The 16,506-nt window shown below is 42.8% G+C and overlaps 2 protein-coding genes across 4 annotated transcripts; one reads left to right on the forward strand and one right to left on the reverse strand.

Moving 5' to 3' along the window:
* The first annotated feature begins 2,171 nt into the window (after positions 1-2,171).
* Positions 2,172-6,453, forward strand: rnft1 (ring finger protein, transmembrane 1). 2 transcript variants are annotated; one of them, XM_028420972.1, is made up of 9 exons: positions 2,172-2,337; positions 3,538-3,989; positions 4,077-4,153; positions 4,239-4,339; positions 4,490-4,643; positions 4,721-4,879; positions 4,976-5,041; positions 5,135-5,236; positions 5,544-6,453. In XM_028420972.1, the coding sequence occupies exons 1-9, from the start codon at positions 2,312-2,314 to the stop codon at positions 5,676-5,678; spliced, it is 1,272 nt and encodes a 423-aa protein (XP_028276773.1). In that variant the 5' UTR covers positions 2,172-2,311; the 3' UTR covers positions 5,679-6,453. The 2 variants fall into 2 exon arrangements, with proteins under 2 accessions (XP_028276773.1, XP_028276775.1); XM_028420974.1 differs by having other exon boundaries at positions 3,651-3,989.
* A 90-nt stretch (positions 6,454-6,543) lies between these two features.
* Positions 6,544-16,039, reverse strand: LOC114445772 (ribosomal protein S6 kinase beta-1-like). 2 transcript variants are annotated; one of them, XM_028420971.1, is made up of 16 exons: positions 15,800-16,039; positions 15,321-15,349; positions 14,782-14,825; positions 14,055-14,175; positions 12,835-12,903; positions 12,228-12,375; positions 11,997-12,054; positions 11,320-11,420; positions 11,118-11,208; positions 10,903-10,993; positions 10,692-10,799; positions 10,542-10,604; positions 10,361-10,438; positions 10,174-10,281; positions 9,300-9,412; positions 6,544-9,059 (listed from the first exon to the last, which is right to left on the reverse strand). In XM_028420971.1, the coding sequence occupies exons 3-16, from the start codon at positions 14,805-14,807 to the stop codon at positions 8,795-8,797; spliced, it is 1,440 nt and encodes a 479-aa protein (XP_028276772.1). In that variant the 5' UTR covers positions 14,808-14,825; positions 15,321-15,349; positions 15,800-16,039; the 3' UTR covers positions 6,544-8,794. The 2 variants fall into 2 exon arrangements, with proteins under 2 accessions (XP_028276772.1, XP_028276771.1); XM_028420970.1 differs by lacking the exon at positions 15,321-15,349.
* Between the last annotated feature and the right edge of the window lie 467 nt (positions 16,040-16,506).

Below are 16,506 nucleotides of genomic sequence, written 5' to 3' on the forward strand. Positions count from 1 at the left end.
TATTTGAAGTTAAATCCCACTGGAGGAAGTGAAGGGGCTGTAAGTGCAGCGTGTAATCCATAAAACGGTCTGTCACAGAGGAGATTACAGGGAGTTCAATAGCACTTTACCCCCCTCTTCAGCTTTGATTTCCACACTTATTAAACAGTGAAAGATCATATCAGTTGCCCCTAAGCTGCAGGTGGGCCCAAGCAGGCAGGCAGACATGGCTGTGAAGAAAGAAATGGCTGGCCAGGGGCCCAGAGGCACCGAGCAGTACAACAAGATTAACAGCATACATATTGTAAGTTTGGCTCGCTCTGTCTGACTACAGGAAGGGAACCACATATCCTCATCACTGCAGATTCTGCAAGCCACAAGTCAGCCACAACACCACCGGTGAGAGTGAGGTTGAAGCTGTCCTACAGGATTCTGTTCAAACAGTTTGGTCCTCTACCCCACCTCGAGAAACACGTGAGAGAGAGCAGAAGTGAAACAGTCAAGGCTCATTTATAGCACTGCGCTGGTGTCTGGTTTGCTTAGCTCTCTGTGTAAGAATGAATGTACTCATTTTTTCACCAATAGCAATAATTATCTGTCCTCTTATGGCTGATTTTTATCCTTGTATAAAACACAAACCCCTCCTAACTCAGTAGCTTCTGCTCAAATAGCAAAATGACTCTGTCCATCCTACAACGCTCAACTATCTCAAAAACACGTCAGCAAATAGGAAACAGGGCCTGTGCTTTGCTAACAATCGACAGTTTGTACACATGGATTGTAATAACATCAGAAAAAGTGGGTGTGTCTGGAACAAGGTGTTCATGCAGGAATTCAGTCACACTCATCATGTTGCAGAGCTCATTTCATACCCTGCGGCAGGCCGTGCATACATTAGTGAATCCCTTCCAAACTCTTCAAGGTGATGATTATCACATAAATTAAACTGAGAATGTGTGATATGATGAACCAAATAAAATAATTAGAGCACTGAAACAGATAACTGATGACTATAAATGATAGCAGATTAAATGTTGTGCAGTTAAATGTTATATTTACTGAGATTTTAGATTCTCTATCAATCAACCTAACATGCATGGGACTGTGGGGGAAAACCGGAGCAGCCGGGGGAAAACCCACCTGGCACGTGGAGAGCATGTAAACTCCACACAGGAAGAGGCCAGCTGACAGCTGCTGTTACTGACCTTCCTGTGAGGCACAGTGCTAACCACTGCACCACACGCCAGCACAAGGTCGATGCTGTCCAGACGTGCTCCTGTTTCTCTTCTTCTGCTGACTTTGTTCCAGAACACACGTCTTTCACTGGACAGCATCTGTCCATGGAGCCTGCACACAAATACAGGAAGTACAAATGTGAGGAGCATGAAGAGTCTGATAACCCACCACATGTGGCCTCATGGACTGCTGGTGTCTGGAGGTGTGTGGGGAGCTTCCCAGAGCCACCAGCACAGAAGAAGCAGACAAAGACACAGCTTCCTCTAAATGGGCAGGGTGGTGACACTCCTCACCCACCTGGTGGCTGGAGGCTGGAGAGGACAGAGATGTAGGAGTATTCTCACCTCACTCGCTGGGTGGACTGCTCTGGTGCTGTAGAAACATCATCAGCATAGTCAGAGCTGCTAGCTTTAGCCGTTAGCCGTTAGCACCTCTCTGGTCTTATTGAGAGGGTTACTTACAGAGCCCACTGATACACAGGCCACCACTCCTCTCCAGCTGGTCCTGTGGTCATCCATCCTTCTCATCTGGTCGTCATGGAAACCCTGAGTCTTGTTGTTCCAGCCACCAAAACTTCACCTGTTAGGAAAAACACCTTTAATGTTCTGCTAAACACTGACATCATGCTTCAAGAAGTAGTGAGTCTGTCATACTCACAGCAGCTGAGTGTGAAGTAGGGCTGCTCAGGACCAGGATCAGGGTTGTTCATCCTCCACGCGGAACCAGACAACTGAAACAGAAAGAGAGAGAGACTTTTGATGAAATGTTAGTGTTGTTATTCCTTACCTTTACCCAGCCAGAGACAACAAAGTGAATCTGTAACCTTGTAATTAACAAGTCTATTAGAGGGAGTGTTGTTTTCAAATAGTCCACTAGGTGGCGGAATTGTATCGCTTTACATTTGCTATGCCGTAAAAATTCCACAGAAGAAATGTATGACGTCTACTGTCGTAAAAAACGTCAAGATGTCTGAACGAGCGGCTTATGGCTTAGCCTGAAAGCTAACAGCTTAGTTTTGTTTTTGTTTTAGTTTCTTTTTCTTTTGTATCGTTTGGCGATTTGACTTTTTGTGCTAGATGGGGACCAACTGCTTACCATGAAACTCCGGGTGCAGAATGACAGGTGAGCTGAAGCGTAAACAGCCGTCAGTGTGGCCTAATAGAAAACATCTGTCAGCTGCTAATGCTAGCGGTTAGTTCTGTTTTACAAACAACAGTGTGTTACTGTCTCGGTTATGGAGCTACTTTAACGATTTAACATAACTGCTGTAGCTCACGGTTAATGTTAATCATTCTGGTGTGAACAAATGACCTAGAAGGTTTAGCGCAATACTGTGATAAGTAGAGAAGATTGAAGCAAGGCGTCTGGACTTGTAGAGTTTCCTTGAAGACGTTTCGCTGCTCATCCAAGCAGCTTCATCAGTTCTAACTGTTTGGTGGGGAAAACAATTTCTCTACGTATGATGACCTGGATGACTGACAATCTTCATCAACAAATACTGTGGTAACAGCAAACAAAACTTTAGCTAACTCAGCAACATATTTTTCATCAGAGCTGTGCCACAAATACCGTCTGGCACCTGTTTATGTTCTGTTCAAGTTATAATATCATGTATTTTGTTATTTAAAATAAAGTCGGATGGCCGTATTGTCATTTAACATCAACAGCACGGCCATATACACTGCTCTAAAACAAGGGAACACGAAAATAACACCTCCTAGATCTCGATAAATGAAATATTCCATTTGAAAATCATTCATTACATGGTGGAATACGTTGAGAACAAAATAACATAAAAATGATCAATGTAAATCAAAATTATGTCACATGAGCACATCACATCACATCACATCACACGTGAAGAGCCACAGCTCTCACTGATGTGCCATCCCTGGATGAGCTGCACTACCTGAGCCACTTGTGTGGGTTGTAGACACCGCCTCATGCTCCCTCTAGGGGTGAGAGCACTGACAAAACGCAAAAGTGAGCAAACATCAGGCAGAAAGGATGAGAGCAGAGAACTGGTCTGTGGTCAGCACCTGCAGAACCTCTCCTTTATAGGGCTTGTCCTGATAACTGCCTCATTTCCACCTGTTGTCTGTTCCATTTGCACAACAGCAGCTGAAACTGATTCACAGTCAGTGTTGATCCTAACTGGACAGGCTGATTTCATGGAAGTGTGACTGACTTGTGTTCTTTAAGTGTTCCCTCTATTTTTTGAGCAGTGTAGTAGTAAGTGCATTACAGTTTGTACATCTACATAAGTTATTATTGCAGCTGTAATCACCGCTGCAGTGCTCACTTCATCTTTTTGTGTCACAGGAGTGAATACAGAAGAGCACTAAAATTGAGGGAGTCTCCTACTGTAATGCAGCCTAATTCAAGTGAGCGGGGTGATCATGCAGGCAATGGTTTATCCCTAACTCTGCAAACAGAACTTCTCACTAGGACACCAGTCCCTGGTGCTGTTGCTGCCAACCCTGACAGCAGCGAGGTACGGGTAAACATGTCCGGAGCTCCTGGGGATTCAAGTGGAGGGGCGTCGTCCAGGAGATCCAGAGTCAACTCCCACAGCCACTCCCACTCACATGGACACAGTCGGCCACAACACCACTCAAACTCAGAGCCGGAGCTTGACCCAACGGACTCTGATCTGGACTCAGGAGAACCCAGCGCTTCCCTGTCTGAGCTTCGCTGTCTTTTCCGCTGGCTCCAAAAGAGTCTTCCTTTCCTCATCATACTGTGTGCTAAGCTGGTCATCCAGCACGCTCTTGGTGAGGGCAAGTTAAGCAAACAGCAATACTGCATCACTGTAAAGACCAAACAACCTAATAAACTCAAACTCTCTCTTCATTTACCAGGTTTAGCTGTTGGAATTGGCCTCTTCACAACTTTTTTATATGTAAATAAAAACATTCAAACTCAAGTCTTTCTTCAGGTGAGTCACATACTGAGCTCCATGGTGAGTTTATGAACTTCAGTGTTGTCTTAAATCTTGATCTTTTGTTTGTGTGCACGTTTAGGATCGTCACTCAAAGCTGCAGTGCTTATGGCTGCTACTCTTCCTGATCTCCTCCACCCTCCTGCTTTACTACACCTTTGTCACTGAGACACTTTACCATTGGTAGGCCTTAATCATCTTTCCTGTGACTAGTGAAATGATTGTCTAAATTCTTTCATTATAAGTTACATTTTTCTTCATACTGTCCATGTATACCTAGAAAACAGCTATGCTTGGAAAGTGTATTTAACTTGATTATTAACTTCCTCTTAGCCTCATCTTCTTCACTCCAACCATTGAAGCCCTGGGTTTCTGGGAGATTCTATGGGCAGTTGGCATCACCAACTTCATAATAAAGTTCCTCTTTATGGGAATAAAGTGCCTTATCCTGCTGCTGCCCTCCTCACTGGTGACTTATAGAGCCCAGGTATGACAGGCACATTTCTTCTTTTGGGATTGTAAGTCTGTGTCATGGCAGTAGTTAAAATTTGTTAATGTCCACAGGGGCGGTGGCTGATGCTTACTGAAGAGTTAGGTCAAGTCCACCAGGCTATAGCACCTCTTCCACTGTGGTTCCGCTACCTGGTCACATACCAGGAGACTGACGGCGCCCCTGGACTCACACTGGGGGTCCTGCTGGCTTTAGTCTACCTCATACTGAAGGTATGATCCCACAAGCCACACAAGATTTTTGTTGTGTAATGTCACACATCCCTTCACTCTGACAATCAATTATTATTTGTTCTTTTACCCATTCAGCTTTTAGGATTGTACGGACAGTGTGCGTCATTTCTGAAAACTGTGAGGATATTTCTTATAGGCGAGGTCAGTGGTTAGCAACCTGTTCGTTATATCGCGACAGTAATCAGCTCTACTGTAAGATTTTGATCATTTGTGTTTGTTCTGTTTAATTCTCAGCATACAGGCACAGCCGCCACGAGGAGTCAGTGCAGCGAGGCTGGAGATGTGTGCCCCATCTGTCAGGGAGATTACAGGGAGCCCCGGGCTCTACTCTGTCAGGTAAAACCACCTAAATTCTACAGGACCTGTTCCAACATCAACTAGTGCTGCAGGAGTAATCTGACTATGCAATGTTATGAAAACATGGGAACCAGTGTGTACAATCTAGCACCCTCTAGTGGTGAGGTTGCACATGTGCAAACACAAATAGCCCACTAGAATGCCAAGTGTTTGGTATTTATATTTACAAGTGATTATATATGTATAACATATTTATGAATACTCTATTCCATTTCAGTGCATCTAAATCAAAGCAAGCCTAAATTAGCATGCAGCACTAAATTGCTTTTTCTTCTCTGCTGTGCAGCACATATTCTGTGATGAATGCATTGCTCTGTGGTTTAATCGGGAGAAGAGCTGCCCCCTCTGCCGCACAGTGATCACAGAGAAGGTCTACAAATGGAGGGACGGTGCCACGTCTCCACACCTACAGATTTATTGATTTATAAGGCGCAGGTGGGAGCTTTTGGATGTGGGACATTGGTATAATTTTGTATGTATTATGTGATTTTTTTTTCTTCTCCATAAAACCCCACTGACCAGTATTGTCGTACACACTGTTTCATTAGTCAGCTAAAGACTGGGCTGATTGCACGACTAGATGAGTAAGGACATACAGCATCCCTATGTATCACAAGATTGATTATTTTCCTGTCCTCCAGTATTTGGTGTTTTTTTTGCCTCTGTCTTTGGGATGGTTTCCTTTTATTCTCCTTTTTAATGTTAATGTACCTGATGGGCCAGAATTCCTATTATGGAAACATAATAATTGTATTTTAAACCGTTTTCCTATATCTCACATTTGAACAAACATTTTTCATTCTATGTAAATGTGTTATTTGTAAAAACCAGTTAATGTGTAGAAATGAGCCTCTGCTCAGGAGCACTTGCAAATTTTGGATTTAGCTTGAAAATAAATGTGAGGCTGGACGGGTGGCACAACAGATGGACAGGGCAGTAAAAAGGATCAGGGTGTGATGAATTACCAGTTTGCATTTTGCTTTCAGCTTCTTCAGAATATTTTTTCTATGACTGATGAAAAAGATGCAGGCGAGCTTGTGAGATAACACAAATTATTTTTCTATCGGGCTGATGTAGCCCCATGTTTGTTAAAAACCAAAGACTGGGAGAAACATCTATTTTATGTATGGAATCACTTCACTATTATTTTTATCCATTTAGATCCACAGACTGAATAAAGTTTGACATTTGAATTACAGGTCTGACTCTTATGATGCTGAGCTGCCTAAAGCGTCTTTAAATTCTTCTGTAGTTCTGCGGCAGTGACATGCTTCAGACATAGCATGTGTCATCTATTTTTTTATTTTGACTTCGTAATGTACATGATACATCATAGCATGTAGGTCTAGGAAGGACACATTAACAGAATTAATGTTAATCAATGCCCACCATGGTTAAAACATCCCTTCTGCTCAAAAGACGTGTTTCCCACCTGAGGCTCGACAAGATGGTTGTTCTCAAACATCTCAGTGTGAAGGATGCTTCTCAAGCAAACCTGAACAGAAGCAAAATCATTTTCAGTCAACCAAGCCTCCCACAGACTGAGAGGCATACACATAATCCCACTACGATCACATCACAATGAATTAGTGCAGCAAAGAAAAGCACATCCTAGAGAGAACAGGAAGTGAATATTAGAGATCAATCCCAGCCTTTCACACACTGTTACTGTACATACATACATAATGTACTCTGTCAGCAAAGGCACAATGCCATTCCCAATATTTTTGCAGCACTTATTTTCACATCATTATTTTAAGCACTGCAAAAAACAAAGTTCAAGTTTTCAGTAAGAAGAGGTCTACAACATCTAAATATCTTCTGCAACCCTCTCTGAATGTGACACTGTGCCCCAAAATAAATACTGTAAGACATTTTGGCCAGTTTTGGAATCTGAGGTTGTTGTAAGACATGTTCTGTGGTAAAAGTATACTGTACATGATTATGATAAAAAGAAGTCAAATCAAATAATCAGACATTCTGCTGCCTTATCAAAATAACACTACATAATAAATACAGTTTGCATAGTGTGGACAAAGCAGTGGAACCACAATGGCACTTGAAATAAATATAAACAAAGAAAGTGGAGTAAAAAGTCGAGTGACTGCTCTTAAACACAGTTGTTGTACCGGAATGGTAGAAGTAGACAATCGGCCTGACAATGATCCGTAAAATAGACCCTCTGCAAACACAAGACGCACCTGTAGAACCAATACAGAGTAACTCGAAGGAAATACATAAAGCGTCAATGTAGAAAACAGTCAGTGTGATTTTGGAAAAAAAAAGATGACTGAAACATTTAAACCGTCAAAAAATCAGTGACGCAATTCTTAGGTTGTTTTCAAGGGCTTGTTAGTTTAAACACCTCTGAATGAGTGCTTTTGGTCAGTTCGCTGTTTGGGGAGCAATAAACCGTTCGAACGCTCATTTGAATTCATTCAAATTTCACGAGCGCTGTGGGAATCTGCAGTCGACTGTGTGGTTGTTTTAGGCATGACGGGATGGAATTGCTTTATTCAGCGGCTCCTACAGCACTTGTGCATTTTAGTGGATGGGCCATTCGAATTCTGAGTTTATCCTCCATCTAAAAACGGAGAGCCACATTACTGCAATCGCATGAAAAGCATATGCAAAGCAAGACATTAGCGCCACCAGTAAAAAAGGTCATGTTAGCAATCTGGCTCTGGGAAATTTTGAGTTGTCATCCTTTGTTGGTCTCTAATCATGCCGGTGGTGATGAGACGAGTTTAAAAATGAGGAGGAGCAGAAAATTTACGTGAGACACACACCAAAAAAAGGCCTTTAGAGTCTGTTTACATTCAACACAAAGAAACCGAGCAGAGCTTCTGGACAGGACGCCTGCACAAAACATTCCAGTCAGACGAGTTAAAGCAGTGCCAGCATTTGGTATTGATTGTGGTGGAAGTGATGCTCTCAGCTGAAATTTCACTTCAGTCTTTTTATAGCTTTTCCATCAATGGCAACATGATTCTTTCCCTCAAACACAAAGGAATACTGTGTTCTTTGTTGCAACCTGCGCATTCTTATCACAAGCTGATCATGAAAAAGCCTGGCATGCTAGGAGAGTAACAACCACCTTTGTAACCAAACTCTCTCTGTGTGACGGAGGTAACTAGTCGTAAACATTGAGTAACATCGCCCAGACTTGAAGACAGAAGAGCACCAATAAATCATATAATAATGCCAGTCAAGTACAGCAAAGCTACCTCAGCCCATCATCAGCTGGCATTACTCAGCCATCACACCGACTTTCATTGAAAAGCACCTCTCTCACACCTCTGCTGACTGATCACATATCTACAGGGCTGAAACTGCTGATTATCTGCAGCAGGCCAAGTCAGGAGGAAATGGGAGGCCAGCAAGAGGAAGGCGCTGCTGGAAGAGCTGGTGATTGGCATTGACAGTGTTAGTCAATATTTTAAAAATTTCTACAAGTCTCTTGGAAAGAAAACAATAAAAAAAAAGGAAGAGGAGGGGAAATTGAAAGAGAGCTAATGTTCGCAGGCAAGCCGAGCGTCATAGGTTCATTCGTAGATGTTCGGGCCGCTTGGAATTCATAGGGTAGGCCTGCTTTTTGTAGGGCCCTGCATTGATGCCTGAGGGGTGCCTGATGGGAAGCGGTGCGGAGGCCTCCGAGGTGCCGCTGCCACTCGTGTCCATTTGCTCCACGGCCGACACCTCCATGGGCTGGTCCACAGAGCTACCAGCAGACAGCAGGGATGGGCCGCCAGCGAGGGGGGGTCCCCGGGGCCAACAGTCCCCTCCTGCAAACTTCACCGGACTGTGAGATACGAGATACTTCTGTTATTCTTTTGAGCCACTTGACAAAAAAAAACACACTGGGGCTAAAGCTTTGCAGCTGCAAAAAGCGAGATACACTGAAAATGATGGCTTGTTTTAGCCGAGCAGACAAAAAGTACAAGGTCAGCAAATGACTCATCAAGTGTGGGATGGACTTGTTTTGGAAAGTCAGTAAATGACCAAAATAATTCAAGTAAGAAGAAAAACAACATGTTGTTACCTCACAGGTGTTCTTGGGCTTCCAGGGAACTTCCGCGGTGAGCGGACCTTTGGCTCAAAAGAGAACTTCTCCTTGACATTTTCAAGCACAGATGGGGCTACGTATGTGAAACCCTGGGGATGGTGGGGTGTAAAAAAAAGGAGAGAGAGAAAAATCTAAGTCCACCTCTTCAAAGACCATCTTTCCAAAAACAACCCACAGCTGATGATGAGCAATGAAAAACACTGAGTAAACCATATCATGCAATGTGGTGGAACAGTGAGTGAAGATTCCAGGAACAGCAACAGGACTGAACCAGCTGGGATGCATTAGCTGATTCTCGTAAGGCCTACTTGTTGAAAAGGAAATAAAAAACATTATGTCCAGAGCTGGCCTCTGTTTGTATGTTTGTGTGCAGAAAACACAGAGACAGTAAGAGGGATGAGTTAATACACTGTTTTGTCTCTATTACATGCAGCAACATCACATACAGTACAAAACAACACTTACCTCTGGCCTCAGACAATGAGCTATCCTTCACATGTGTAGCTCACACTACCACCCTGTAATCTGCCTTCATGCACCAACCAACAGTAATTTGGATTCTGATCACTTTAGATGGGAAACAAGCTTGGACTCTTAACACTAAACTGATGAATCCAACAAGAAACACTGGTGTACTTTTAAAAATATACAGGAGACAAACAAGAATTTCATTTAAATATTTAGTGAATGGCCACGAAATAAACCAGTCTTTGTCCTTTGAATCATGTTACATTTGAGTGACTGGGATTACATAACTTGTTATGAAAATCTCTTGAAACTGTACACCAGGATCCAACAGAACAAAGCTGATGAGTTTGTTGGCTGAGCCAGTATGGTGCTAGATACCCACCAGGAAGACTTGATTGGCACTTTCGCTGAGCGTGGAGTCATCAGGGCTGTCCACTGGAGTCTGGCTGGTGAACTTGGAGTCGAACTGGCTGACGTCATCGGCCGATTGCTGCAGAAAGAAGCAGGTCGGTTAATCACGATGCGGGGACGGGTCACAGAGGAAGCTGCTGTGCAGAAGACCAACTCACCAGAAATGGTTTAAATGGAGGCTCTACTTTATGAGCAAGGAGGTCATCCCAGTTGATATGCCGGAAAAATGGGTGGGCCTGGAAGGACAATGACAGCATGGCATGATTATTCCTCAGTTAGTTAGTCAAATATCTGCCTCTATTTAATCACCACCAACAGGACTATTCACACGTTCTTTACCTGGACTTCAGCAGCATCTCCTGGCCCAGCCCCGAGTCGCAGTGAGGCATTCCGTTTCAGCAGCTGCAAAGAAATGAGAACTGTATTAACGCCTTACCAGACATGTTAGTAGAGACAAAAAGAGGGAAGCAAGGAGCAGGAGGAGCTCACTTTTTTTAGGAGATCCCTGGCTTCTTGTGTGAGGTAAGGTGGAAGGCTGAGTTTACATTTCAGGATTTTGTCAATTGTCTTCTTCCGATTTTCACCAGTGAACGGTGGCTGAGAAAGTGCAGCAGGACAGAAACAGTAGTTCAGTTACATGGAAAGCTTCCAGCAACAGTCCTGCTTGCATTAGCAGTCGCACTGATTGGTGTGTACTTACTGCTCCTGTCAGCATGTCGTACATGAGAGCTCCCAGGCTCCACCAGTCCACGGCTCGATTATGTCCGCTCCTCATTAGAATCTCTGGAGCCCTGAGGGAGGGAGGGAGGAGGACGACAAAGCCATTCAGCAAACACACGACACTGTTTATGAACAAGGAAATATGTCTGACTGTCTACACAGCTACAAGGACTGCATGGTAATCGTTTGTCATACATGTATTCGATTGTGCCACAGAAAGTGTGGGTGACAGTTCCATCATGAATGGACTCTTTGCATAGACCGAAGTCCGTCAGCTTCACATGTCCTGCAAGGTAAAGACACAGGTTACACTGAGACCAGACGACAGATTAACTATCAGATTATTTGCATTTAGGAAAAAGAGATTATGTGTGTGAAGACTTCATGGTTTCTGTACCGTTGTTATTAAGCATGATGTTCTCAGGCTTTAGGTCTCTATAGATGATGCCTTTCTGGTGCAGATGACCCAAAGCCATTGAGATCTCAGCCAGGTAGAAACTGTCAACAGAAAAAAATGAAAGCAAGACGCTGTTAATAACAAATTACACCTGATTTCTGATCATGTACACTTTCCCACTCATGTCCACCAAGTTATTAGGATCTGATATTTCTCAAAGTCACTGAGGTTCTTCCAGGAATATTACGCACCCTTATTTGCTAAGCTGACTGGCTCATGTAATCACCCTGTGAATCTACAGGTTGTGTTTATAAAACAGTGTTTGTCCCTCATACTGGTTGAGAAACTGTGTCACATATCTGCCTGTTTTTACTACAACAAATTGTTTTTGACTTGAGCCTCCCCCTCTATTTGATGATGATGTATGTCCATTTAAAAGCATTTGTCAGGGCATTTTCTCACCATGCTGCACATGATGACTCAACAAAAACCACCATGATAAAACCCTTAGAGTTTTGCTAAGAGGTCCGAGCTTTGGAAATAGTTCGGAAATAGGGAGGGAGCTCAAACAATGCCATCAAACACAGCAGGGGTGTTCTTTGACAACAAGGGTCAAAGAACTCAAACCACCTCTTTACTGCACTTATTTCACAGGACAGCTAACAAAGCTAACTCACCATGCTGTGTCCTCCATGAAGATGCCTTCTCTTTCCAGCTGCATAAACAGCTCCCCACCTGCAGTCAGCACATACAAAAGCATCATTCAAACACACAATTAGAAAAGAGACCCACAATTTTTCATATATAAAAGGAAAAATGCACATCACAAAACATCCCCTGCTTCTAAAATATAGATGGAAGACCATTTACAGTATTTGATGTGTTTGTATAAGCGTCGCTAAACTGACCGCTGAGATACTCGAGAATGAGGTACAGCTTTCCCCCTGTCTGGAAGGCATAGATGAGGTCCACGATGAAAGGATGCTTCACTTCCTCTAGAATGTTCCTCTCAGCTTTGGTGTGTGCTGTGTCCTTTGCATTACGCACAATCATGGCCTGGTGGAGGGCACAAAAGCACAGTGAGCCAGGGTGTTAAACTATTAGGGCAAAAAAACTGACTGTTGTCTAGTTTCAGCATTAGCTAGAGTCACAGCAGGAACCGGGACGCCAGGATGGTAGCTAAAAGTCTCATTAAGTCAATAAACACGGTCATTAACTAAAACCTCAAGCTTCGGGGAATCTGAGTTGGCTTTTAAGCAAAGTCAGACATTAACTCCGTGTCAGCTGTAGGGAGGAGGCCAAGCTGAACAGAAGGTTACATGCGAAACTTTCTGATGTCTTTTGGTGGTCTGTCCTTAGTTTCAGGCTAGCTGAATGTGCCGGTGTGTCCCCAGAAAACACGCACACTGGCATGCAGTAAATGTGAAATGTATGTACAGTAGGGGGCAGTTAGGCTCACCTTTGGTGAGTAAAATACTCACTGAGAACAAGAGGGAGTTAAAGAGATTTACTCACCTTCTTTAAAACTTTCATTGCAAATATCTTCCCAGAGGTGGCACCTGATACCTTCCGAACTTGAAATACCTGTAAAAACAATCATCACATCAAACAGAATCCACAGAGACTTTTATTAAAGGCTTTCTTTGGGGTTCACCAAGTATAAAAAACGGTGAACCTCTTAACCCCATACGGAGAGTTTTTCCTGTTTCACAGTCATAATCATCAAAGCAAGACTGATGACCAAGAGTGAAGATGCAGCCCCCAATTAACTCTTCCCAGCAATATATAACAACATTTCCTGATGATATAATTACTTTAATTAATGTATCCGCATCTAAAAATGACCACATGTCCACGAAGAAACAATGAGCTCATAATGAGATGGCTGCTCTTGCTAGAAGTCGTGACAGTGTTTGTCATAGGGTCTGAAAGACTGAGAAGCTCCATACATAAGTCACAGTGTTTAAAGAGCTGCTGCAGAACTGTTGAATATAGTCTTCTCAAAACTTTAAACCTAAGCTAAAATACTTCTGTAACTACACGAGAACATCCAAACAAATGACACAGCGTTGCAGAAATCCAATGTTACTTTGTAATGCTAAGAAGTTCCCAGGTTTGCAGAACATGACTTCTTAGTCATCATACATAAAACCACAAGTAAAATGAAGTCATGCATTTTCCAAAATAACTACTAAAGCTCCATCGCACAACAAGAACAAATCATACAAACACATGATGTACGTTATAAAAACGAGACAAATTAGACCCAGGGGGTGCAGGCGTGGTTACAGGAGCATTTTATATTGATGAAGGTAAAGAAGGAAATGTGTCAATGACACCAGATTGTACAGGCCAGAGAAACCAGATCTTACAGGCCAACAAAAAGAACACATCTGTGGGAACTAAATCGGCCCTAAACAATGACAATGAACATTTTCCAGCAGGCAAAACTACATTTCCAGTCACTGTGTTAAAAAAAATCCCCCACCCATTGGACAACGGATAAATCCTCACCCACACACACTGGTAATGTAATAGCAGGTCCCAGGCCAAAAAAGGCAAAGTGTAATTTCCCACATATCAGAAAACCGTTAAGTACAGTTCAAAGACATACGGACCCAGAAAAAAAATCAATCAAGGTGAGTAAATATTCATGTTAGATCAAAGGAGGGAAATAAAAGATGAGGGAACATTTAGTGTGGTAGAAATGTAAGTTTGGGTTTCAGATAGCTCACCTTTCCATAGCCTCCTTTCCCCAAAACCTTCAGCAGCTCAAAGCATTCGGGCCTGATCTGCTCTGTTCCCTTGTTCACGCTGTTCTCTGAAATTTCAAACTTCTCACAGTCATCCATGTTACTGGCAAAACAAAACAAAAACATAAATAAATCAAATGTAAGACAACAAATAAACTTACACTTGTGTTTACAAATTGAAGGACTCACAACAGCACTATCAAGGCTCTGGGGATGATGACAGTTTTGTTTCGGTGGAACAAATGTTAAGTGATTCCCTAATGTTTTAACACAAATAGACCCAAACGAGTGCAGTGAGATAAAACTTACATTAAATAAAGCATTATCCAAGTATCTAGCCTTTTATTACAGGGGGATGCTGCTTTACACGGTACTTGGGTCACTGAACAGTGTGAATGGAGTGATATAATAATGTGAAAGATACCACATTTAATGTAAAATGAATGTGCAACCCGGCATTAAACAGACTGCCGGTGTCTGTGGATCTGTTCTGGGGAATCTGCAATAGTCAGTTTGGCCTTTATGTCACCTACTCTCCTTCCTAATAGTTGGGCAGTAAAGTTAATCAGCTTAAGTTGTGTTAGTGCTTTAAGCGGAAAACAGTTTCAGGGAAGCTGTTAAAGTTATTTACAAGTCCTTGATGCTAAATTCCAGTCATCCAAAATAAAAGCGTTTGGCACCGGTGAATTACAGCACTGCTTATACTCACAAGTCAAAGCTACCGCACTGGTCCATATATTCACTGAGCTGACCCTGAAAAGAGACAACAGGACAGACTGAAGCACACAGGAATGTGAGCGAGGACAGTTATTTAGCAGCGACCCTGATTTATTTACACACACACAGACACACACATTGTTTTACTATCAGCGTTGGTTCATTTAGCCAGCTAGCCTCAGTGGCCTAAAGTTATCAGGCAGCTGTACTTTAACTAATTAGCAAGCTAGTTGACATGTACGCAATAATGCTGTCCAGCTTTTCTGGCAAATACATAATAAAGCATCAAAGTTGTTACTTTGCGGTGGGCAAGCTAGCAAACAGTGCGGTCCTTTTAGCTATGCTAGCACTGACAGTGATTTCAGCCTGTTGTTAGTACTACACGCAGACTTTTTGTTGATACACCACTAATCAAATACCACAACAATAAAAGAAAAGATAACTGTCATTATCTACATGTGTGACTAACAAACAGTTAGGTGCAGGGCAACTGCATCCCTCACACACGAATGCCGATGCACACCCGCTTACCTCTATTATCGGACACGTAGCTACGCCCGCTGCAGTGAATAAACAAGTTGTGTTATTTTCTACGCTGTGTTTGTTACAGTTTCTGGCGTATTTTTTAATGGTACATGTTCTCTTTACGCATATTATGTCGTTTATGGCTTAACTTGTTGTTATGAGAGAGGGACATTTCAACTTTAGCCAACTGGCCAGCGACCAACATTTAAAGTTTTGTTCATTTCTGTACTCATCCCAGGTCGGTGATGAAATTAGGTTAATTCTTGGCAATTGTTTTAAGATACGATTTAAACAGTAGAAAGGTGTCACGGCGCAGTCCATGTTATTCGGGATACCAGCAGAATCCGCGGGAAAGGAGAAGACGAGGACACGTCCGATAATGGATACTTGGACGCGGCTGTTAGCAACACAGGCCTCTGAGCTGCTAAGTGCTAGCTAATAGGCTAACAGCGGCGGCGTTAGCCTCAACGTTAACGTAAACTCACCCCGTCCTCGAGTTCGTCGTCAGAGACGTTCTCATCCGGTTGATCCAAATCGATGTCGAAAACCCCGGCCATGGCCACGGCACCTCACTCTGCGCTTAACCAGAAAACACAGCCCCGCTCCCCCGCCTCATGGGAGAGCCATCACCGTTACAACCGGCTACAGCAGAAAGCATGGGCTAACCTCCCGCTAACCAAAACAACACAGCCGAGCGGCAGCGCCAAGCCTCTAGTGTCGGCCACCGGCACTACCCGCTCAGCCTGGATCCACACACATCACAGAATATTATAGAGAATTACTCGTAACACATAGATATAGATCTTATAGTTTAGAGCAAATACAGTCCCAATTCTTTGTTTTTACCATTTGGATGAGCCTTCCCGAGTCTTTATATATATATTTATTATACAAAAGTTAAGCTTTTGGCGAGTTGCTTTCCGGAAAACTAAAATATTATTTGATGTTTTAATGATTGTAAGAGGGCAGGATGTGAGCTGACTTTCTTCACCTGCACTGCCAGGCATAATGTGATCATGTAAAATCAAATGATCAGATTGAACGGTGTGGATGGTTCAGTTAGAAAAGTTAGACTTCCTTCCACATTTTAGTTTCCAGATTTTCTTTATTTTTATTTTAAGTTTATAGATCCATGATCAGAATGAGTTTTTTTGTTGTTTTTTGTTGTTGCTATTATGAGAGGTGTTACAAT

The sequence above is a fragment of the Parambassis ranga genome, chromosome 14 (genome assembly GCF_900634625.1).
Source record: "Parambassis ranga chromosome 14, fParRan2.1, whole genome shotgun sequence".
Classification (NCBI taxonomy): Eukaryota; Metazoa; Chordata; class Actinopteri; family Ambassidae; genus Parambassis; species Parambassis ranga.